The sequence below is a fragment of the Durio zibethinus genome, chromosome 14 (assembly GCF_047325235.1).
Source record: "Durio zibethinus cultivar Kanyao isolate XHJ-2024 chromosome 14, ASM4732523v1, whole genome shotgun sequence".
NCBI lineage: Eukaryota > Viridiplantae > Streptophyta > Magnoliopsida > Malvales > Malvaceae > Durio > Durio zibethinus.
The window spans coordinates 9,175,042-9,198,916 of record NC_143175.1 but is presented as its reverse complement, the minus strand read 5'-3'; the positions used below and the strand labels follow the sequence as shown (position 1 = coordinate 9,198,916).

Genomic DNA, 23,875 nt, shown 5'->3' with positions numbered 1-23,875 from the left:
AGTAATTATGCAATAAAATAGAATTTTTCTACAGCATATGCAATAAAGTTGTGAATAAAAATTTATAATTATCTTAAATTTTATATTATTCATAATATTTTATTTTTAATATTTACATAAATTGATGTCACTCTTATTATCAAATTCAAACAAACATGATTATAATAGGATAGAAGATGAGTTCATGAAATAATACTAAATTAGGAGGTCAAAAATTAAAAAAAATTTGAGATCATAAACACGTAGGTTGACTGACTAGCTGATGATGAGCCATCGACGAAGTATACCCAACAAGACTTATAATTCAAACAACCAGTGAAAAAGCGCCACGTTTCGTACAGACATGGACTTGAGCGACAGAGAAAGAAACGCAAAACGGAAGTTGAAATTCGAATGTTTTTTTTTCTTCTAAAATCAAATCTCTTCTTTATTACAAAAAGTGAAAGAGCGCTTCTCTTTGGACACGAACATTTCTCTCTTCAGTTTTTCTGTCTGTCCGATCCGACTCGCTATTCTAACTCGTTCTCTCTCCAATTGTTTTACTTCTCCAACTCAATTATTGAGCTGTAGTTTTCCTTAAACGCCGTCGTTTTTAGTAGGCTAGGGTTTACTCCTTGAAGCGCAAGTTGGGATTTGTTTATCGGATTCTTAAGGTTCGATGTTTTGAAGTTCTTCCGAATGGCGATTCGGTAAATTAAGTGGAATGGAGCCCATTTTTTGGATTACGGAGTTTTGGGAGGGTTTCAAAGGTTGTCTGATGGATGGGGAGTAATTAGGGTTTTTTTTTTTTTGTTTCTATTGATTTTTAGGTATATTTCCGACTTAATTTGTTCATTTCGATAGCTATAAGTGTAAACTTTAAGGGGAATTTGAAACTTAGGGTTTTTCACGCACTCTGTGTGTTTGTTCAATTTGTAGTGAAAAGTTAAAGTCGCTTGTTTCCGGGTTTATTTTTGAAAGAGAAGCAGAATTTTTAAGCTGAAATAATAGGGCTTTGTTTCATTTAGAAGTGAGGAAGTTGTATGAAAAAATAGGGATTGTATTGGTAGAGAAATGTTTTATTCACAGTTTATTTTGGCAAAGAAAGGTCCGTTGGGGACGATATGGATAGCAGCTCATCTGGAGAGAAAACTCCGAAAGAATCAGGTGGCCGATACCGACATTGGTGTCTCTGTTGGTTAGTATCATTTTACTTGTTAGCTTGGAATCCCTGAATTTAAATTTCAAATCTCTCTATCCCTGTGCACTTGTATTAATTTATTCTTTTCCACTTAATGGTGCAATGTCTGAACCTTCTTAAGGTTAGTTTACTTCAGACTGTGTGGATATACCTACTTTCTTTTGCCTTATCATTGTAATATTTATTATGAGATAATTTATAGAAGCTCATTGCATCCTCATTTTCATTCCTTGTCATGGCCTTTTTGGGCATATTTGGAGGGGTTTGCTGGCAATTCTATTGGTTTCTTTGGAAACCCGTGGTCATGTAGGAGTAATTTCCCTCTGGAACATGGTAAATATCCATGGTGTTGATAGCATATTCTTAAAATATGTGGTTTTACTTGGTTACTTAGTGGAGGAATTTTCCTTTGAGCTTGTTCAGCTCTTTTGTAGGTTTTGTTGCTCGTGGCATATCTCTGCCCTAATAGAATTAGATAAAGCTATACAATGATGGTGATAGGGTTGTTATTTTTCACATTCCAATATCTAATTTATTTCATGTTATTGGGAAACCTTATTACTGAGGATAAGTTGCCTGGGCTTATCTAACTTTATGCATTCCTTTTTTTTCTGTAATTTTAACCTTTATTTTGTTTATATGGTTTTGAGCAGACTCTATTCTGTTTCCTGAAGTACCAATTGCACTACGATTGTCCAGTCATCTTCTTCTTGGAGTGGTTAGGATATATTCTAGAAAGGTGAATTACCTTTTTGATGATTGCAGTGAAGCTTTGCTTAAGATAAAGCAGGCGTTTCGCTCCACTGCAGTTGATTTACCACCGGAAGAATCAACTGCGCCCTACCATTCAATCACTTTGCCCGAGACTTTTGATCTTGATGACTTTGAGCTCCCTGATAATGAGATTTTTCAGGGGTTAGTTCCGAAATTGTACCTTTTAGATTGCCTTTCTTGATGTGTGTGTGTGGCTTTGGTAATATTAGATACAATCAAATCTTTTCATGAGGTGTCTTTGGAAGTACTTTATGTTAATTAACATCTAGCTTTCTTGACAGAAACTATGTTGATCATCACATTAGCTCAAGAGAGCAGATTACGCTTCAAGATACCATGGATGGCGTGGTATACTCCACGTCACAATTTGGATTGGATGGTTAGTTTATGCTCTTGACAGTGATGATGCTAGATTTAGTTACATTTGGTTTGCAAAATACTAGTAAATCTAAAATTCTGCATTTTAAATACTTTCAGAGCGGTTTGGAGATGGTGAAACTTCTCAGATTGGTTTGCTTGATGAGGTAATATTGTCATTCTTGCTTTCCTGACATTTGGTGATTAGTTTGTCAAGTAGTCTGTAATCAGCATGAGGCTTACTAGTGTAGGACCTGGAAAGTTAAGAAAGGCTGGTTATAGAGCAAGCATGACTATGTGATTTTATGGCTTACATGGATGAGATTGGTTTTGATGGTTGATTTATGATGGGAGGATTTAAGGTTGAAGTATGCCAAAAAGAAGACCAAATTGATTTGGGTGTTTGTTTGCATCTGTGAATACTACCAGTGAATGGTATCTCAGGTTTAGGGTTGAAATTTGATGTCGAATTGGTTAGGATTTGATTGATGATTTAGGAATAAGAAGATGAAGATTTAGGCTTTACAGCTATATTTCCTATATGTAGGATTCAGTTTACCTTTTCCAATCCAAACAGGGGCATAATAGCTATTGAAATTGTCATAAACTACAATTTCCAGCAAAGCTGAAAATTTTTAAAAAAGTCTTGATACTTTAACCTTAACTGATCATCGCTCTTTACACCAGCGCTGGAGTTAAAACTGCACAATCGGGGTTAGAATGTTGCTTCATGTCCATTTAACTTTTATAAAAAATTATTAATTTTCTTGAATATACCCTAATGGAACATGTGACAAACCTCTAACCTTGCTTGTGGGGTTTAAAAACTTCACTGCCAGTGTATAGGATAATTTTTCCAAAGTTACAACTAAAAAAAGAGAGAATATATTGTATCTATTAACATTCTACCTGAAGGAAGTAAGAACAGGACTTAATCATATCAATAATATCAGTTATACTTTAATTGAGTATTATATTTTCTGTTTTCTTAATAGATACACAATTTCAGTTTTTCATGATTTATAATTGACTTTTCTTGAATACCTTGTCATTTAAGCCGTTTTTTCTTTTGATGGCTCATTTTTTGGTTTTTGGGTTGATGACGTGAAAATATTTTGTGCCTTATTGCCTCTTTAAGTAAGTTATGCATGTTTAAACATCTTGGGGTTCCTTGCTCGTCTTCTTTCCATAGCCAAAGAAAAAGGGGGAAAATGAAAGGAAGAGGAGCAGTTGGGTCTTTCTTTGTCTTACTTGAAAATCATTTCTAATGTTTTTCTTTTAGAATACCTTTTGTTCTTCTCTAAATCTAGTCATGTTGTAATCTCTTTTGGAATGAAAGTATTATGATATTATTGCATAACATTAGCTACTACTTCTGGAGTTTTGGGGCAATGGGTTAGCTAATTTACTTTTGCTTTAGAAGGGAGACCTTGATGGTCTTAATATTGGAAGAAAGATTGATCTATGTGTGTTTAAAGCTTGCCAGCCAAGATTGTAAGGCTTACCAAAAATGATGAAAAATGAAACTAACGAACTAGAAAAAAAAAACAACACAGAATAAAATGAGTGGGCTTGTTGCAAAAAATAATTGTGACCATGAGAGAGTGGGCTGTTAGGGAGGGAAAACATTAATAAGGAAGAGGGGTAAAATAACAAATGATTTTGTTTAAACTGATAGTGTTGGGAGAGTAAATGATGCAATAATATCATCAGAACATAGCATAAATGTATATCCTTACCCTAAGTACAAGTAGAACTGCTTATGGCTTTTTAGGGATGCGCCTGAAGTGGGTCAATTTACTGTGACTATTTCATAGGTGGTTAGAAAATTAAAAACCCTGATCACTTAGTTTTTGAAGTTGAAAAATATGCTTCCAGGATCTTCTGGTCAGCAGAACCTTTAAATTGCTGAATGGATGGTTTCATCCATTGCCCTTCAAATTTGATATCTTTGGGGTTGTGGTATTAAACTTGTCTTCTTTATGAATTGACTGACCCTTTTTATTTTTTGTTGGTGCTCTTTTCCCCTTATGCTAATTGTCTACTGAAAATTCTTGTGTTGGATTAATCTTGAGCAGGAGCTAGTCCTAGAAAGGATTGCAGTGCCAGGACATGATGGAGTTTCAAAGTAAGATGCACAGACACACACACACATATAGCACTCTATTCTTTTTATGATCATGTCATAAATTAAATGCTCATACACAATTTTAACTTATTTTCCCTTTATTCATTTCTGGATAGTGTGGTCGATTGACTCCCCTCATGGATAGATTACAAAACACTGCCAATTGTTAAGCCATCACTAATTTCACTGGTTAACTTATGCAACCATTTTGATAATTTTGGATTTTCTGGCTCACCTTGTTTCCGTCATTTCAGGTATGATCTTCAAGGGTCAGATTTACCTCAAAAACAAAATCCAAGTAATTTAGAAGCTGTGCCAGTGGATTGCGGTGGGGATCAGGTTCGTTGTTTATTCAACATAACAGAAATCTCAATTTCCTTTTAATTTGATTTTGTCCATCTTGTATAAACATTTCATATTCTAGCCATTTTATTGTCTGACTTGCCTTGCTAAATATGTTTTGCTTGCTGTTAGGTTGATGCTATAGCTGCAAATTCTGAATTTGTCAAGTTTGATCAGGAACTAGTTGTTCCTAGATTAGCGGAAGTGCCTAACTTGTCTTGTGTTCATGAGGCACTGGCTGGTAGTGATCATGTGGAACCAGAACATCACAATCTTAAAGAATTGGACAATTCTGAGTACACATCTGCTGTTGCAATTATCAGAGGACCTGATGGTTTGGATAGGGTGGAAGATATGCATAATGGCGTTATGCACTCAATGGATAGAACTGATGGGGAATGTGCAGAATCTCCTAGCTGCTCCAACATCACCTTTGATTTGGACGACCCTTCTCGAAGAACATGTTCAAGTAGCACCTGTGTGCCCACATCAGATGGCTATTTGGAGAATGATCAATTATCACATAAATCTGAAATTGGCAACTATGCTGACACCACTGATAATTTGGATGAGTCATCCTCACCTGCCAAAGCAGTAGCTTCAAATCCATCATGCCCATTGGTATCGCCCAGTAGAATAACAGTTATTGATGGTGAAGCTCAAGCTTGTCAGGAACCAAACGATTCTGAAAATCTTAAAAAACCTATTATTCATGAAGATGTCTCATCTGTTCTAGTTCTTGAAAGTGATAATTTGGCTGCTGCAGAGCACAACTTGGTGGAATTGTCCATAAGGGAGGAAGTTCATGCTTGTGGAGCTTCCATTGAGGTGCAAGGTTTGTTTTACATCTTTTATGCCTGTAGTCTTAGATTAGTGATTAAAAATATATATGACCACATGTTTTTTTTTACCATAATTTCATGTCAGATTGTTTCTTATTAACTACAATATTTGCAGGTGAGGCCTGCCAAACTCGGATGTCAGAACCTGTGTTATGTGATGACCAGTTGGAAAATTCAAATATTTGTGCTATGTCTGACTTGCCTGCTCCTGAAAAGTTACTGTCTGTACCAGAAGGACCTCTTGATAAACCAAGTGATATACTGGGTGAGTCTACCTCAGACAAAGAGGTCCTAACAGGAAATGATGAAATTGATGCTGGAACGAAACTCATTTCAGGAAAAAAGCGAAGTATAACTGAGAGTACACTAACTATAGAGAGTATAAACTCAGTTGAATCATTTGGAAGGCCTCAATCCAGGACTGCAGAATCAGTTCCTGATGATGATGACTTGTTGTCTTCTATTTTAGGTAGCATCACTTTTAACTCTAAATGAATTATTATCTGCCTTCTATGAATTTACTAGAACAGCATGGATTGTGAGGCTATTCTTATGAAGAATAATTTTATGATTGAATTTAGTTTTTATTGCTTCAGTTGGAAGATCTTCAGTTTTCAAAATGAAAGCAACTCCTCCACCTGAAGTAGCACCAATGAAACGTGCACGATCTGCACCTAGACCTAGTGCCACTAAGAGAAAAGTGCTTATGGATGATACCATGGTCTTACATGGCGAGTATGTTACTAATATGTTTTAATTGCTCCTTTTTCATTTCTTTATCTTACTAGTTGTTTTTTTTTTTTTTTATGATTGTTCTCTTCTCAAATGTATTTGAATTTTGAAAATTATCACCATTATTCTTCTTGCACAGGCAATATAACATGTTGTCTTATTGGAGCTCACCACTGTCTTTGATTTTATAAATTAAAATTGTGTCTATGAAATTCATGCACTTGGAAATTCTGTCCTTTCATGTTTTCTTTTGTAACCTTTGCATCATTTAACCTACATTGAATTGTCAACATTCTCTGAAGCACTTTTTTGTTTTATTTATTTTTTCTGTTGTCAACAAGTTTTACAAGAACGACTTTTTTGCCGGTGGTATTAAACTGTTGATTTCCTGCTGATTTGTGTAGAATATAACAATCTCCTTTGTAGTATGACATGTGGCTTACATTGTAACAACCTGGCTTAAGTTATGATCTATTTGTGTTTCTCTCCAGTCAGCTTGTCACATTATGAAATATTCTTGAATGTTATTTATTCTTATTAATTTAATCTTAGAAGCGTTTTTCTTCTATTTTAAATTATGCATTTTAAATTTTGGCTTGAGTAGTTAAGTACTGATTAATTTGCCTCTTCTGTCAAGTACCATACGTCAACAGTTGGTTAATACTGAAGACATTCGTCGTATACGCAAGAAGGCACCTTGCACTCGCCCTGAAATTTCATTGATTCAGAGACTATTCTTGGAAGATGAAATCTTTAGTGAACCTATATTTACTGGTGAGATCAAATTGCTGAAAATTCTCTATATTTGCATGCATTTGTTGGGTCAATGAAAAAAAGAATGAAGAATTTCAACTTATCGATTAATGACGATGGACCTGAAAATTCAATGTTATGGTTTAGGTGTTGTAAGGCACAGAGTGGGAAAATTGGGAGAATAATGAATTGCTGCATGTAAACCCTACCCCATATGCTACTCCCCCAAGAGGAGGAAAATTTATTGATACAATTGTAAATATATCTCCATAAGGCCCTGGTCAATTGGATTTGATTCCATTGAGCAAGGTTATTCTAGATGTTTGTTTAATCTAGGGCATCCTGAGGCCCTAGTGAGAACAAGACGGCCCAACTCTATATGTGTTTTCCTATTAGCTTGTACACTATTACCTCATTTCTGTGGACTTTAACTGGTATTTTTAGATGTGGAGTGCAGTTTTGTGGTATCGATGTCATATGTATGAATGGATACTCAAGTTGTACAATTGTATGGACTACAAGATATATCAATGATCTATCCTAATGGTTGTGCATCTTTTCTTGAATTTATTGTTGTTTGAAATAATTCTGCCTCTGCTAATGGAGGACTTTCTAACATATTGTTTATAAGTTTATATTTTGCTAAATGTTTGTGTGCATTTCAGGTATGTTGGGTGACTTGGCATGTTTGCACAGTGAACCTTATGATCTAAGCTGTATCAGAATTTCTGAAGGTGATGAAAACCATGCATCATCTGAAGTAGCTAAGGATTCAGAGTGTTCTGTCAGACCTAATATTGCTAAAGAAGGTAGAATTGAAGGGAGCTCTATGCCTGTGATTCACGGAAATGATGAACAAGCACAATCTGCTGGCACTCCTATTCAGACTGATACCCAGCAGGGTGAATACAATGATCTTAGTATTCAGCTGGATAGATATGCTATTGATGGTGTACCTCAGCTTTTGCAACAGGAACTTTTAGATGGGATCACTGAAATGGAAATTGACAGAGACAATGTGGAAGTTGCTAATGTAGCAAATCACTCTGTTCTGGACAAGTTCGGGGTATTTTCTCATACTAATCTTGTTACTGGAGATACTAGTAACATGACAGCTGGGGAGATAACCAACAGCATAGATGGTTCCATGTTAAACAATGCAACATGCTTTCCACTTGATCAAAAAATGACTACTCAACCAGGGGAAGATGCTTCTGAATTGGATATGAGAAATGACAAAGGAACTAATCCTACAGGAGTTTTAGAAAGTATTATTGCAGCTGAAACTGAATCAAAAGCAACTGATAAGTTTTTGTCGCAAGAAAGTAAAGCCAGTACATCAGTTGAGGTCAGTATAGCAGACTACTGTGCACCTATTGAAAATGGAACCAATATTCTTGCAACCATACAAACGGGTGAGTCTGTGAATGGTGCTCAAAATGCATACGAAACTGGATATGATAAGGTTGGTGTGGAAGATGAGGCTCAAGTTGAGGGTGCACTCTTGGATCTTGATGAAAAGGACCCGCTCTGTAAGGGTAGTGAAGAATGTAAAATGGATTCTACATATTCAGAAAAGGTTGATATTGTTCTGAAAAATGCTTCATTAAATGATGGAGAAACTCCAACCTTTCAGGAAGTTGATGCAGTCAATGAAGAAATGACCTCTCTTGTGGATAATCAAGCTGTAAGTTATTTATTAACACGCGTAACACCTTTGTGTTGATCTAAAAATATTTAAGTGCACCAACTTTTTCCTAACTTTTGGCGATTTATATACTCGTATGAATTTAATTAATGCTCTAACATTATAGCAGAAAGTCGACAGTAATTAAGATAGCGTATATACATGCATCAATATTGGGTTTTTTCCTTTTTTAAGCAAAATTTTTTTTTCTAAAATATATTTTAATTCCTGTTGAATATTTAACTTTCTTCTATTCTAGAAAGCATGGTGGACATTCTATAAAGTTCTGATATCTCCATTCCTCAACTTCATATTCATGTTTTCTTGATTTGCTATTGTTAAATTAATTTATTATGTTGCTATAAAAATTGTTTTCACATTAGCCTTTCTTAATTTATTTGTCATTAAGAATCCCCTAAATGACTGTTTGACCCTGTGGGGTGCAGGAATTTGAGGATGTTGGAGTTGCAAATGATAAAGGTTTGACCTTATTTCCTTCTGTTTTGCTTTACCTTCTTGAAATTATATTTATTGATTTTTTGAAGGAAATGACTTAAAGAGTCTTTGACTGAATGAATTATACTTTAGATGTAAGATTTTCATCTTAGTTGTGAACAATGTAGGCGGGGTGGACTGTAGTAAGGAGCACATGGAGCTATGGCCTCCCAAAAGTTTCCCCTTGAAAAGAAAAATATTAATAATTTATTGAAAACCTTTCTTTTATATTACTTCCATTTATCCTTAATCAATCTTGACTCTATTGGTTTACTAAATATTTATTTTCTTTGTCTTTCCTTTCAGAATTTCTGAATCTAGATGATGATGAGCTAGGAGAGGATGATGATGATGGTATGCCATGTGATGAAAGTCGTCTTCTTGAAAATAGTGGATGGTCTTCACGTACCAGGTCTGTAAGCTCCTTGTAGTCTATTATTTTAGCATTGTATATTTTTCCCTTTAATTTCAACATTAATTTAGCATTACTTATCAAAATAATTCCTTGTACCTGAATAACTGGAATGAGGCTAGCTCACATCTTGATGTTTGTTCATGCCCTTTCTTTCAGGGCTGTTGCCAAGTATCTCCAGAGTTTATTCGAGGATGAAGCTGTACATGGACGTAAGTTACTTTCCATGGACAGTCTATTGGCTCATAAAACACGTAAAGAAGCGTCGAGGATGTTTTTTGAAACACTGGTATGCCACTAAAACTTGTCTTGAAGTTAGTAACTTTTTAAAGTGTATAACACTATCATCCATACATTAATGAAGAACAGAATGTTTGCAACTAAGAGTACTTTAGCATACAAAACCTTGCAAGTAAATTAAAGTGAAAAACTTCATTTTATCTCTCTTTTCTTATATGAGAAGGCATTACTCGTTTTTTTTAAAAGAGTTAATTACACTTCTGTTACCTGAATTTGAATGTACAAATGGTTACGTGGAGAAATAAAATGTACAAACTGCATTCTGAACTTTCAAATAATGTATCATTTTAATTCAAATTCTAATATTATTAACTCGCTTATATGGTATTTAACCAATATAATTTTATTATAAGCATGTTATTAGTTAAATAAAAATGTTAAATATTTTGTTAAAACCTTCATGTGGATGTCACATGATAAAAAATAATTAACTGATCCTAAACAATTTTTATGGATCAGGCAAAAAATATGTATGATTTATGTTGAAAAAAGATGTTAATAGTATGTGGTGAATATATAATTTGATAATCTTTGTTAAACGTCGCATGTAAAAGCTGGTATGATTAACGGGATTAAAGTTTGGATTAATATGGTGCATAATTTAAAAGTTCATGGTGCTAATTGTACATTATTTGAAAGTTCAGGTGCAATTTGTACATTTTATTTCTTAGGTACTAATTTGTACATTTTTCAAAGTTTAGGTATCAAAATTATAATTAACTCTTTAAAAAATGAGAAGACATGGGCTTGAAAAGAAAATCCTATTGTTGTATGCTTGTATTCAAGTACACAACTTCTGTACAAGTACTAATACACAAAAATGTTCTCATACAAACACAAAATGCCACTTTTGGAGACTTTCTTTTGACAAATTCGATTGAAGAATATTCTGACATTATTGGGAAACAAAATGATCAATAATTCAATATTAAAGATAAAGAATTAAAATGAACCTTTAAAAAAAAATTGCAAGTAGCGGTCCAATGCAAAATTCATTCTAGTATTTGCACATGAACGAATCGATGTACTTTCTTTAGATTGATACCATTTATCTTAGTATCCATTGTTATGTTAGCTTAGTTTGCTTGAGATAGATGGAAATTGCCATTATATAACTAGGGTGAAGCAAAAATGTTTTCCTGATCTGGTCATGTAATCTTTGTTTGATGCTGTCAGTTTTTTTTCTTTTTTTTGGTTGCTCTGGTAGGGAGAGATGTAACTTGTTCTCTTTGTTTCTGGGTGTTCGTTGCACCAATCTGCAGGTTCTTAAGACAAGAGACTACATCCATGTAGAACAGGGGAAACCCTTTGACAACATCTGTATACAGCCTCGAACAAAGCTCATGAAGTGAGATTTCTGATCCCTTGCATAGGAAAAGCAGATACAGTGAAAAGTGCCATGTCGTAGTTCAAGTTCTGATGCTCAGCCCACACCGGTAATTATTTTGTTTCAAAATAATGTTTTTTTTTTCCTTTTTTTAAAATTTAAAAATTAGTTGGTGTTTAGCTCATGTAATTGGTAGGTTAACAGTGGGGAGGGAAGGCACATGTCAGTCATCATGTTGATTTTATCGACGACTGTAGGTGGGTAATTATTGTGAATATATATACATATATATGTAAAATATCTCAATTTGCAATTGAAGATGCTAATTTATTTGTTTTGACTGCTGTTTGGCCATTCCTTGATATTCATAAAGGATTTGTTACGAATTGCCTGAATCTGAATTATAAACTCACAGTTTGAGTTGAGGCTGATTAATTGTGGTTGTGGGCAACCAATTCCCCTTGGCCTTCTTGTTGATGTTGTTAACGTTTTATATTAAGTTAGGGACAGTGTGAATCTGCAATACATATAGCAAGTCGTCCCATTGTCACAATGGAGAGCTTTGAATCTCGCATTGATATATTTGTTTAATACTATTTTGTTAAATAATAGCTATATTTTTATAAGTATTAATTTTTAAATGTTAAATATTTTGAACTATTTTGTATTTTTAATGCTTAAAATCTAATTTTATTTTAGTATAGAATAATTTGTCAATACTTTGGTTGAATAAAAAACTTTGGAGATTTTAAATGTTGGTAAACATTAACAAATTCATTAAAATTGAAAATAAAGGAACTAAAATTATTGGAAATATGAAAGTTTACAAGCATAAACACGAATTAGTTATCTCTCTAGAGATCAAAACCACAGATGATGAACGAGACGGAAAGTTCCAATAATCTAAAATGCTTCAGCCCTTTGGAAGCTACGAAGGTCTAGCAATGTTGAAAGTTTTGGAAATTAAATCTTACATTCTCCAATTACTTGAAATATTTACGAGTTCAATGTAAGCACATCAAAATGCATAACCAAAATAATTATAACAACATTTGTATTTGGAGTTCATGGCTACTCTCCCATTGGAGTTCATGGCTACTCTCCCAACATACTTTTAAACATGCAAAACAAAAAGTGACTCATCAAACCATTGGTGCAAAAGTATGACAGTCTATACATTAAAATTGTCATATATACAGAATCTTATGAGTGCTTCTTTTTGTAAAGCACATTTGCAAAAGGAAAATGAAAAAGATATTTGATATTTTTAATAAAAAAATATACTTCTTTTTTTGTTTTTGAAATAATATGGAATTTAAAAAAAATGATTTTTAAAATTTTAATTTAATTTTAAATTCTAGAAATATATTTTCTATTAAAAGCCAAAAATATTACGATAAAAAAAAATATAATTTTAAATTTAATATTTTTAAAATATATTTAAATTATGAAAACAAGATAATAGTATCTGACAATCCCTAAATTTTGAACAATATTTTATTTTGTTCTTTTTCATCTATCAAATGAAATATTAGCTAATGTCATTCATGTGCTATTCATATCATGCAAATTAGCATTTATTGTTAATTAAATGGTCTCATAGAAGGAATGATTAATATAAGATAATTTTAAATAATTAAAAATTTAATTAAAAAATTTTAAAGATTAAAAATTAAAATATAATTTAAGTATACTGATCACATGTGCTATTAACTCATATTAAAATTATCCTAAAAAATAATGTATTATGTACCATAAGTAGCATAACAGTGATTTCATAGTCATATATGAAATAGAAACTTTAGTATCTTTTCCATGGTCTCCAAATATTTCCTAAAATTACAACTTCTATAATCTAGCTTTGCATGATGATGGCATTCCCCTTGCCATTGTTTTCTTCACCCCTACCACTTCGCTTTAAAGTCTTAGAGGAAGAATTGTGAAAATATAGACATAGAAAAGGGCTATTTATACCTAAAATAAGGGGTGTTCAAATATTATTGCTTCAAGTTTTTAGAGTCGGATTTAATATTGATAAAATCGATTTAATCTAATATGATAGATAAATATTTAATTAAGAATTTACATATTATCAAGTGGGATGTAATGTTGGTTAAATTGATGTAAATTCCCAAAAATAAAATTAATTTACCGTGTTAATTCAAACTTATTAATCAAAATATCCTTATGTAGTGAGTCAATTCTTTGATAAAAGACATTTATGAAATATCCCTAACAAAAACAATCCGATGATTTAAACCGCGTAGACGGAAGTGTACGAACTGACTATACACATGAATTGAATCTTTTCCCAGGGAGTTTGATGGTACGATGGTTTTGTTGTAGGGTTACAGTCTTGACTCCCTTCTAATATCTCTTATAGACAATAATGACCTTTCTAGGGCCATGTTCATAACCTTACTTGAGATGTGTCTTGTGAACGGAGCCCGTGGAATGAAGGAGAATAAAAGGATAGAATTTGCAATAAAGTAAAATTGAAGTGACAACTTGATGTGATGCTACAAAACTAATTAAAGTACGATGGAATTTAATCTTTGAAACTTATTGTTAAAACTTATGATGATGCAACATTTAGAATGGAGAAGATCATGTTTTCTTTACATCATTGTATGGGGAAACCATACATGTCATCCAGTTGGCCCAGTTGCTTTTGAATGTTTTTGCGTCTTATATCAAGTATCTTGACTTAAAATCATACTTGTTTTCAAACTTTATATCTAAACTTTATCTATATCCTCCAGCTAGGAATCATCAAATTTTAAAAATTGTTTATGTTGTAACTTAAGTAAGGCGTCCCAAGTTAGGGCCTTTAGGCAAATTGCTTTACCACATAAGTAAACTGTTTGTGATTCAACTAGACCAATTGGATTACTGACTGGTCTGATTCAGCCTCGTTGGGAGGCTGCTACAACTTCCTATTTATTTTGAGTTTGAACTTTGAAGTTCAATAGCTATGTTCCTTCCAGGTTGCAGAACACCTCAAGGATAGGCCTTCATGGTTTCGCGATTGCCGAGCTGTGGATGTTCTAAATGTGCTGCCTACTGCCAATGGTGGATGTTTAGATGTGGCTTTGCTTTGTACATTGCTTTTCGAATGTTTGAACAAAAAAAATTTATAGTGAATAGATCCCACATAGTTTAATGGCATAATGTCGTATATTTAAGTTTTATGTTTGTTGTGTTTCTAGCGGTTTATATAATGTCATCTTTATCGTTTACATAATGCCATAGTGCCCATATATGTAAGATTTATGTTTGTATGTGTAAAGTTTGTAAAAATTATGTAAAACATTATTTTTTTTTATCAATAAATGAAAAAATGTTTATTTATTATATTTTTTTTCCTTTTTAATATATTTTAAAAGAAAATATTTTCACATAAAATGCTCATTTTGGTATAAAACCTAAAGGAGATCAATTTCCAGCTAAAAGGGATCTCTTTAAGGAAGGCGATCCATCCTTTTGCATAGAAATCTTGTCGCTACTACTTTTAGTGACAGAATTTTCTATCGAAAAAACTTTTAGAAATGGAAATGATTTTTGTGTGAAACACTTTTAGCGGCGAAAAAGTATTTTCACACAAATTGTCCTTAAAAGTTATCCTATTGTTGATGGAATTTTGATTATCAATGGAATTCTTTTAACGGCTTGAAATTTTTGGATGAAAAATTATTGATGAAAATTCTGTAGGTAATGTGTTTTAGCGACGAAAATTAGACTTTTAGCTATGGAAATCATTGCTAAAAGTCTGATTTCTTGTAGTATTTGTTGGATATTTCCAGTTTTGCAATTTAAATTCCTTCTAGCATTTGAGCATGTGTCAGGGAAACAAAGGAGAGGAGGGGGAGTAGCTGAGTTGTTGATAAGCATGAGTTGGAGGTGTTGGCGAGGGGACCATGGTTGAGGCGTACTGTTTGGCATTATGTGTTGGAGTTTAGGTGGCTTGCTTGCGTCGCATTTTTTAGCTCCATTTTCACTTCAATTTCAGCCCTTTATGCCACCAATTTTCTCCTAATTCTCATTCTTTCTTGCTAATTTTTCTAGACAATTAATCAAAATTAGATGAATATTTAAATTTAATCACTAAAATTCAAGCAAAACTAATCAAGTACCAAAATTAGTTAAATAAGTACCATGATAATTCTATAAAAATAGAATTTATCAAGAAGCAATTGCGTTTAATCTATAATCTTATGCAATAATTTAATTTAAAATTTGATTTTAATTATCTCTGCTCCAATAATAGATGGTTGAAAAATTTTATTTTGTTGGGTGCATACCATTACAAGGTGATTTCAAAATAAGCCTATGTCTTTGTTTCCGAATTTAGCACGTGTTTGAAGAGGTTGCTGACTAACACCCAAGCATAAATCCAAGAGGATGGGTTTGTTGATGATCCTGGAATTAATGATGTTGTGCTTTATGGAAAATAGATAATATTGTAGCTTTCTTCTGCTTAATTTGTATGTTTATTTTAAATGGATTTATTATTAGGATTAAGTTAGTTATGTTTAACTTTTTGTTTGTATGCTATTATTATTCATACCTATTTATGATATATAGAGAGTTTATAATCACTTTATTTTTCTGAGGTTTTTTGCAAATTTTATGTTGGTTTTTACGGACGTAGGCCATAGATATATATAATACTTGAAAATAAGCTAAATTGCAAGTTTTAGATTGTCCTGGTACCCACAACAAGATAGATGTATAAGGATCGAAGGGATGCTGAAGCTGCATTTGTAGAGGACTGGAACCTAAATGAGCGGAATATTAACAAGTATCTCAAAAATATTCAAATGATGTCGTTAACAACCATGCAGCTCACTGATGCAAGATGATAAGTGGTTAAGTTTGTTAGTAAGCCCATTTTATGAGTCTAGTAGTCCAAAGGTGCATTAGAGCCCAATGCTGATTCAACTTGTTATGTCCATTGTGGTATTTTTTTATTTTCTATCACATTTTAATGGTAGTCATCATGTGGGGAGCAGTAATTCTGAGATTCGCGGAGGGGAGGAGCGCATATAGCATTACAAGAATGCATTGTAACGACAGGCCATGAATTAGGAAAATTCCTTTATCTTTGGAATTCTCTGGTCTTATTTGTTTTTTCTTCTCTGTTCTTTCGTTTTGACTCAACTTGAGTGACCAATTTGGTATCAGAGCCAGGTTCTAGCTTCAATGGTGGACGGTATTACCACTAGATTACAAAAGGAGGTCAATCAATTACAATCTGAAATGCAGTAGCTAAACTATACGGTGGACATGAAGCTGGAGGGAATGCGAACTGAAATAAGGTTAGAGCTTCAAAAGATTCTTGATCGATTGCCACCAGTTTGTGAAGAACATTAATCTGCTGATAAAGAGTCTGGTCAATCCTCTATGGCTCAAGCTTCATCACCAGTTGGATCTTCGATAGCAATTACAGCTTCTCAACCAGAGTTCTACAGAGTATTCAATCTTGAATGTCCTAAGTTTAATGGAGATGACTTCAAGGGATGGTTTATGAATTTGGAACAGTATTTTGAAGGAGAATGGGTTCCTGAACGGTCTAAAGTAAGGGTTGCTATGCAGAGTTTGGAAGGTAAGGCTTTGCAGTGGCACCAGCACTATGCTAGGGTCAAAGGAGGCCTAGATAAGCTGAACTGGAATGCCTAAATTGCTGAGATACAGGACAGGTTTGTAGATGGAGAATTCGAGGATCCTATGTCTGAGCTAGTGGAGTTGAAACAAATAGGTAGTGTAGGTGAGGGCCAAGATGAATTCATCGGAATCCTTAATTTGTTGCAGTTATCTGATAACTATGCCTTGAGTATTTTTTTGAATAATTTAAAACCTGAAATTGCTCAATATCTTAAACTGTTTAAGCCAAAGACCCTTAACAAAGCCCTTTACATGTCCCAACAAATCAAATCCATTATGTATCCTCATTCTAGAAGACCTACATCAATATTCAAACCAACCACATACTCCTATGTAACCAATACAGTTCTAAGAACTAACACCCTACCACTTTTATTGCCTACCCCAAAGGCACCTCCCAATCCTAAACCGTTCCTAATACCAAACACTAAACCTTAATATCCAGCCTTTAAAACCAACATTAGCCCCAGTCAACCAAAAACAACTAGACTTGTTTCCAGAAAATTGTCAACTACTGAAACGGAGGATTGGAGGAAGAAAGGCTTGTGTTACTAGTGTGGTGATAAGTACTCGCCTGACCATAAATGTACAAAAGCCCAATTATACCAATGTTGATGGATGGATGTGAAGTGGAAGAATTAGAACCTGATATGCAACTTGAGAGTTCATACCCTATCTATGCTGAATCCTTGCTGCAAGAGGAAGCTGAAATACTTAACCAAATCATATCTTTACATGCTATGTGGGGTACAGAGGAATATCAGACTATGAGGGTGAAGGCTTTAATTAATAAACATACTTATGTGGCTTTGATGGATTCAAGTTGCACGCATAATTTCATTGATGTTTCTGTTGTTAGGGCTTTGGGTTTACTTGTTTGGCAAGGCTGTAAGTTGACTGTCACAATCGCGGAGGGGGGTAGTCTATCTACTGCTGGTGTTTGTAAAGGAGTTAATTGGATAGTGCAGGGAGCTGGTTTCACATATGATTTTATGGTGTTACCATTGAAAGGGTGTGATATGGTTTTAGGCGTGCAGTGGTTAACAACTCTGGCTTCAATGGTCTGGGACTTCAACGCATTGACTATGCAGTTCCAGTACAACTCTAAATGGTGTTCATTACAGGGTATACAACCAGGGCCAATCCAAGTAATAAGTGAGAAGCATATTTCTAAGATTTTTCTTTCCCTCATGGCTGGGACTAGTCACCATCCCTGTGCCTTCATGATCACAACTAATTTGGAGAGTCAGTTGTCTGTTTTTGTACTTGAGGAAAAAAAGATTCAATGGCCAAAGCAGCCTTGGAGTCTTTATTACAGTATTATCAAGAGATATTTTGATTGCCAAAAGGGTTAACACCCCGAAGGTTACCAGATCACAGAATTTCCCTGATAAATGAAGCCCAAGCTATGAAGGTTAGACCTTATAGACATCCTGCCAGTCAAAAGAATGAAATTGAAAGGATGATCAAGGAAATGCCGGAGAGTGGCATTATTAGAAATAGTAGCAGCTCCTTTGCAACTCCTATTGTGATGGTGAAGAAGAAAGACGGTTCCTGGAGGTTGTGTGTATACTACAAGTAGCTAAACCAACTTAAAATCAAAGATAAATTCCTCATTCCCTTGGTGGATGAACTACTGGATGAGCTAATGGTAGCTACGTACTTTTCTAAATTGGATTTGAGATCCGGTTACCAGCAAGTTAGGATGCATGAAGGAGATATCCACAAGACAGCTTTTAGAACTCATGAAGGGCATTATGAATTCTTAGCAATGCCCTTTGGTCTTGCGAATACCTCATCTAAATTTCAAAACTTAATGAATTCACTCTTCAAGCCTTATCTCAAGAAGTTTGTATTGGTGTTCTTTGATGATATCCTAGTACACTCCCCAGATTGGGATACTCCTTTGAACCACTTGAAGATTGTTTTTGATGTGTTTAAGACAGATCAACTCTTTGTTAAAAAGAGCAACTGTCAGTTCGGTGCAAGAGAAATGGATTACTTAGGCCATGTTATCAGTGCTCAAGGTATAACCATAGACAGAAGTAAGGTGCAGTGTATTCTTGATTGGCCACTACTTGTGGAGACCGCACGAGATACTATCAACTTTGATCTGAAAGTCTTATGATTTTATCGTACAAAAAATTTCTTATAAGTTTGAATTTAGATCTTTACATATGTATCATTCTTTATCTACGTATTCTTTCAATGTGTGATTGAAGCATTATAATCTCCGCACCTTTAAAGTTTGTCATCCCTATCAAGTGAATCCAACTATAGGACTAAGATCACACTAGATCACTATGTAGTACTTAGTGAGTTTCACGGTCTCATTATGTAGCACTTAATGACTCTCACGGCTACTGATTGGTGACCACTCTTATACTATTTGTGAAGATCCGTACTTAAGCTGTGAAGTATTATCCGTTTTGATCTGAAAGTCTTACGGTTTTCTCCAACAAAAAACGCTTCACAAATTTAGGTTTAGATCTCTATATATATATAATTCCTTATCTACATATTTTTTCAACGTGAAATTGGATGTTACACTACCAATGACAGTAAAAGCTAGAAGTGAGCAAAAATCAGTTTGAATTGATTAGATCGATCGAAATCAAGTGAATTTGGTTGAATCAGTTTGATTTATTCAATTTTAATTATAATCGATTTTTTAAATCGGTTAAATTGATTAATTCGATCGATTTTTAGTTTTTAAAATTGATAATCGAACTGATCGAATTAACCGACTTTCTAATAAGTAAACATAAAAAAATTACGATAAATATTTTTATTTATTTTTTCCTTGTAAATTATTATTGAAATTATTAAATTTTTTATTCATTTAGTTTGAATGATACTTGAGTTTGAATTTTATTGAATTAAATTTATGGTTAAATAATTATTCATAATAAAAAAAAAATAATAAAAAAATCGATTATTTAATCGAATCGATTGAACTGAACTGATTTTGATCGGTTCAATTATAATTAATTATTTAATAATATTTAATCGATTCGATTATTTATTAAATAAAAATCGATTATTAATTTTTTCAAATCAAATCGATCAATTATTCACTCTTAATAAAAACATTGATGGGATTTCCCGGTCTCACGAGATGTTATAGGAGGTTTACAAAAGGGTATAGAATAGAGTACTTGCTAAACCCTTAACTGAGTTGCTTAAAAAAGACACCTGGAAGTGGACTGAAGCTGCAACTCAAGCATGGAACCAGTTAAAATTAGCCATGACTACAGCACCCATTTTGGCACTACTAGATTTTCCAACTGAATTTGTGATGGAAACTGATGCATCTGGGCTAGGCGTTGGGGTTGTCTTGACTCAAAATGAGAGGCCCTTGGCTTACTTTAGTAAGGCGTTGGCGCCAAAACATCAGATCCTATTTGTCTATGACAAGGAAATGATAGCTGTCTTAGTAGCTACAAAGAAATGGAATGCCTAATTGGTTGGAAGGCATTTCAAGATAAAAATAAACCATCAAAGCCTAAAATTTCTTCTAGACCAACGGGCTACTACTCCAGCTCAACAAAGGTGAGTGACAAAGATGATGGGCTACGATTATGAAGTATCTTACAGGAAAGGTTCAGCTAATACAGTGGCTGATGTGCTATCAAGAAATCTAACAATGCAGGGTTCTCAACTTATGGCCATTTCAGTAATACAGAGTAGCCTATTACAAAGAATTCAAGATTCTCGAAAGCTTGACGCTAGATTACAAAAATTGATCAATGCACTTTAAGTCAATCCCGGATAGAATTCTAAGTATACCTGGTATGGGGACCAGTTGCGGAGAAAAGGAAAGCTTGTAGTTGGTAACCATCCTGAATTAAGATAAGAATTGATGGCTTATTTCCAAAATAGTCCCTCGAGAGGCCATTCAGGGACACAGGCCACCATTGATAGAATTGTTGGTGTATTGTATTGGAAAGGATTAAGGAAGGAAGTGAAAAGGATGATTAGAGAATGCATCACTTGTCAACAGAACAAATATGATAATTCTGCTACCCTTGGACTACTCCAGCCTCTACCTATTCCTGACAGAGTTTGGTCTGAAATAGGTATGGATTTTATCGAAAGGCTATCAACGTTAGGGGGAAAAGATGTTATTTTGGTGGTGGTCAACAGGTTAAGTAAATACACACATTTTATCGTCATAGCCCATCCTTTTACAGCACTAACAGTGGCTCAAGTCTTCATGGATAATATTTTCAAGTTAACATGGCATGCCTAGCAGTATAGTCTCTGATAGAGACAAAAGTTTAATGAGTACCTTTTGGCAGGAGCTATTTAAAAGATTTGGAACTTCTCTAAAGTTTTCTACTGCATACCATCCTCAAACTGATGGTCAAATCGAAATGGTGAATCGATGCTTAGAAACCTACCTAAGATGTATGACTGGTGAGCGACCTAAGGGATGGAGTTAATGGTTGGCTTTAGCTGAGTGGTAGTACAATACCACTTACCATTCAGCCATTCACAACTCTCGATATGAAGTTGTATATGGCCAAGCACCTACAGTCCATCTTCCCTATTTGGCTGGTGAATCACTGGTAGCTACAGTTGACAGAAGCTTACAAGCAAGGGAGGCTGCTATCAGGATGATTAAATTCTACTTACAAAGGGCTCAGAACAATATAAAGGTGATGGCTGATAAACGAAGGAGTGAAAGGGAATTTAAAGTTGGAGATTGGGTCTACCTTAAGCTCCAACCTTACAGACAACCATTTATGGGTAACAGGCATTGTATGGAACTATCTGCTAGGTGCTTTGAGCCCCTTGAAGTGTTGGAAAAGGTTGGTAAGGTAGCATATCGGTTGCAACTACCACTGGGGTCTCAAATTCATCCTACTTTTTATGTGTCTCAACTCAAGCAACACATTGGCAATAGCCCCATTCAAAGTTAGCTTCCTGTGATTGGCACTGATGGCACCATTATCAAGGAACCATTGCAGATTCTTGACCAAAGGATGGTAAAGACGGCAAATATAAGGAAATATAAGGATGGTAAATTGTCAAGGACATTTCCTGAAGATGCTACTTAAGAGCTGCTATACAATCTGCAAAAGCAATATCCACACTTTAATCCTTGAAGACACGGATTGTTTTGACAAGAAGGGTATTTGATGCAGGATGATAAGTAATTTAGTTAGTGAGCCCATTATATGAGTCTAGTAGTCAGTCAAAAGGTTCATTAGAGCCGAATACTTATTCAGCTTGGTAAGCCCATTGTGGTATTTTCTTATTTTCTATCATATTTTAGTGGGAAGTCGTTACGTAGAGAGCTGTAATTTCGAGATTCTCGAAGGGGAGAAGGAACGCATACAGCATTAGAAGAATGCATAGTAACAACAGGCCATGAATTAAGAAAATTCCTTTCTCTTTGGAATTCTCTGGTCTTATTTCCCTTTTCTTCTCTGTTCTTCTGTATTCACTCAACTTGAGTGCACCACCATTCCTTCTATAATGAAGGACTATTACGGGATCTTTAGTAGAATTTTTATAATTGATTGAAGATTAGAAACAAAACTAGAAAGTTAAATTTTTTTTTTTTTTTAAATTTACGTGAGCATGTCTTAATATATGTTACAAATTTATTACTATTTTTTAGTATAATAAATAGATAAATAATAATATGATTTTAATTCCACTTAAATTATAAGATATAAAATTAGATTAAAAATAAAAAAATTAATAAAAAATAATTTTAATGTGAGAGCCAAGTTAAATTAATTTAATCTAAATATATATGAAATAATTATAATATATTTTTAAAGGGTTTTTAAATTTTTTGAGGTCAAGGCGCCATGCGGGAATAATAGATCCGCCAGTGTTTTGTTTGTATCGCAAATGATTTATTCGGCTTAAAACCAATGTGGGAAGGGTGAACCAATAAACACAAACGTAACATAATATTGTCAATCTGTCGAGAATTTTGGTAGTGCAAATCCTATTCCCAAAAATAACATCGAATTTTATGAAACCAAACATTCCAGTCAAAGAATCCGTCCTCCTATTAAGTTAGGGGTTTTTAAATACACCATTCAAATTTCTCTTTACATCTCATCAATTTTTTTCTAAAAATAGTCACATAACAAATATTAAATTTTTTTAATAAATTATAAATTTATCCTCTTCTTTTTTTTTTTCTTCCTCTTTTCATCTTTTTTTTTTCTTATACCCAGTCGAATATAGATTTTTTATGTTTTCAAATTTTCATTTATGAAAATACAGCATAATTTTATAAAATTATGCTATATTCTTGAAAATTAATTTTTAAATTTATGTTATATTTTCAGAAATGAGATTTTTCACAAATTGATTTTTGAGATTCTTAAAGATTTCTCAAAAATAGATTTAAAAAAAAAAAAAGATTTCCAAAAGCCTTAAAAGGTTTTTGAAAATATATTTTTGAGAAACTCAAATTCTGCTAAATCTATTTGAAAACTCTAGTATATTTTCACATGTATTTAAATCAAATCAAACAAAATAAATCTTAAAATCTTACTTTTAATCAATGAAAGACTAAAAAAATCATGTAACTTTGGAGTCAATTTGATGAATTTAGCGTTAATTTGGATTTGAGATTAAAAAGAAAATAAAAGAGAAACAAAAAAAATATATTAAGGGTATGAAAAGAAAATCAATTGTTGAGGGATGTGATGCAATTAATATAAATATAAAATATAAATATAAATTTGGGATATATTTAGTAATAAGGGGTATCAAGTAAAAATGGGGGTGTAAATATAATTCTCCCTTAAGTTACTTTATATTTTGGAGGATTTCAATTTTTTGACTAAAATGCCCCTGTTTGAAAATTGTTTTGGTCCAAATTGTCATTGAAATGTTACTTAAAATTAT

The 23,875-nt window shown here is 33.5% G+C and overlaps 3 protein-coding genes across 12 annotated transcripts; all 3 read left to right on the top strand.

Annotated features, from left to right (window-relative positions):
• Positions 1-429: 429 nt before the first annotated feature.
• Positions 430-11,882, top strand: SYN4 (sister chromatid cohesion 1 protein 4). 10 transcript variants are annotated; one of them, XR_016327489.1, is made up of 17 exons: positions 430-1,177; positions 1,834-2,095; positions 2,236-2,333; positions 2,432-2,478; positions 4,390-4,439; positions 4,694-4,778; positions 4,914-5,616; positions 5,739-6,092; positions 6,220-6,358; positions 6,993-7,129; positions 7,774-8,795; positions 9,242-9,275; positions 9,597-9,702; positions 9,862-9,991; positions 11,265-11,438; positions 11,526-11,586; positions 11,703-11,882. XR_016327489.1 is itself a non-coding variant. In XM_022888909.2 (15 exons), the coding sequence occupies exons 1-15, from the start codon at positions 1,054-1,056 to the stop codon at positions 11,352-11,354; spliced, it is 3,381 nt and encodes a 1,126-aa protein (XP_022744644.2). In that variant the 5' UTR covers positions 430-1,053; the 3' UTR covers positions 11,355-11,669. The 10 variants fall into 10 exon arrangements, 2 of the variants coding, with proteins under 2 accessions (XP_022744644.2, XP_022744643.2); XR_002690818.2 differs by having other exon boundaries at positions 6,205-6,358; XR_016327487.1 differs by having other exon boundaries at positions 6,205-6,358; positions 11,510-11,586.
• Positions 11,883-17,601: 5,719 nt separating this feature from the next.
• Positions 17,602-18,575, top strand: LOC149515020 (uncharacterized). The gene is made up of 2 exons (XM_089742961.1): positions 17,602-18,238; positions 18,343-18,575. The coding sequence occupies exons 1-2, from the start codon at positions 17,602-17,604 to the stop codon at positions 18,573-18,575; spliced, it is 870 nt and encodes a 289-aa protein (XP_089599087.1).
• Positions 18,576-20,855: 2,280 nt separating this feature from the next.
• On the top strand, positions 20,856-22,056 carry LOC149515019 (uncharacterized). The gene is made up of 3 exons (XM_089742960.1): positions 20,856-21,072; positions 21,485-21,807; positions 21,955-22,056. Exons 1-3 carry the CDS (start codon positions 20,856-20,858, stop codon positions 22,054-22,056), a joined length of 642 nt encoding a protein of 213 aa, XP_089599086.1.
• The last annotated feature ends 1,819 nt before the right edge of the window (positions 22,057-23,875 follow it).

Excerpts from the sequence above, each read along its gene's own strand:
- SYN4 (XM_022888908.2), top strand. The coding sequence starts at position 1,054 with ATGTTTTATTCACAGTTTATTTTGGCAAAGAAAGGTCCGTTGGGGACG. Across the intron at positions 2,334-2,431 it reads GTCACAATTTGGATTGGATG|AGCGGTTTGGAGATGGTGAA; the intron begins GTTAGTTTATGC and ends AAATACTTTCAG. Across the intron at positions 5,617-5,738 it reads AGCTTCCATTGAGGTGCAAG|GTGAGGCCTGCCAAACTCGG; the intron begins GTTTGTTTTACA and ends CAATATTTGCAG.
- LOC149515020 (XM_089742961.1), top strand. The coding sequence starts at position 17,602 with ATGTTGATGGATGGATGTGAAGTGGAAGAATTAGAACCTGATATGCAA. Across the intron at positions 18,239-18,342 it reads GATCACAACTAATTTGGAGA|GGTTAACACCCCGAAGGTTA; the intron begins GTCAGTTGTCTG and ends GATTGCCAAAAG.
- LOC149515019 (XM_089742960.1), top strand. The coding sequence starts at position 20,856 with ATGGCTTATTTCCAAAATAGTCCCTCGAGAGGCCATTCAGGGACACAG. Across the intron at positions 21,073-21,484 it reads CAGAGTTTGGTCTGAAATAG|CCATTCACAACTCTCGATAT; the intron begins GTATGGATTTTA and ends CTTACCATTCAG. Across the intron at positions 21,808-21,954 it reads CCCTTGAAGTGTTGGAAAAG|GAACCATTGCAGATTCTTGA; the intron begins GTTGGTAAGGTA and ends ACCATTATCAAG.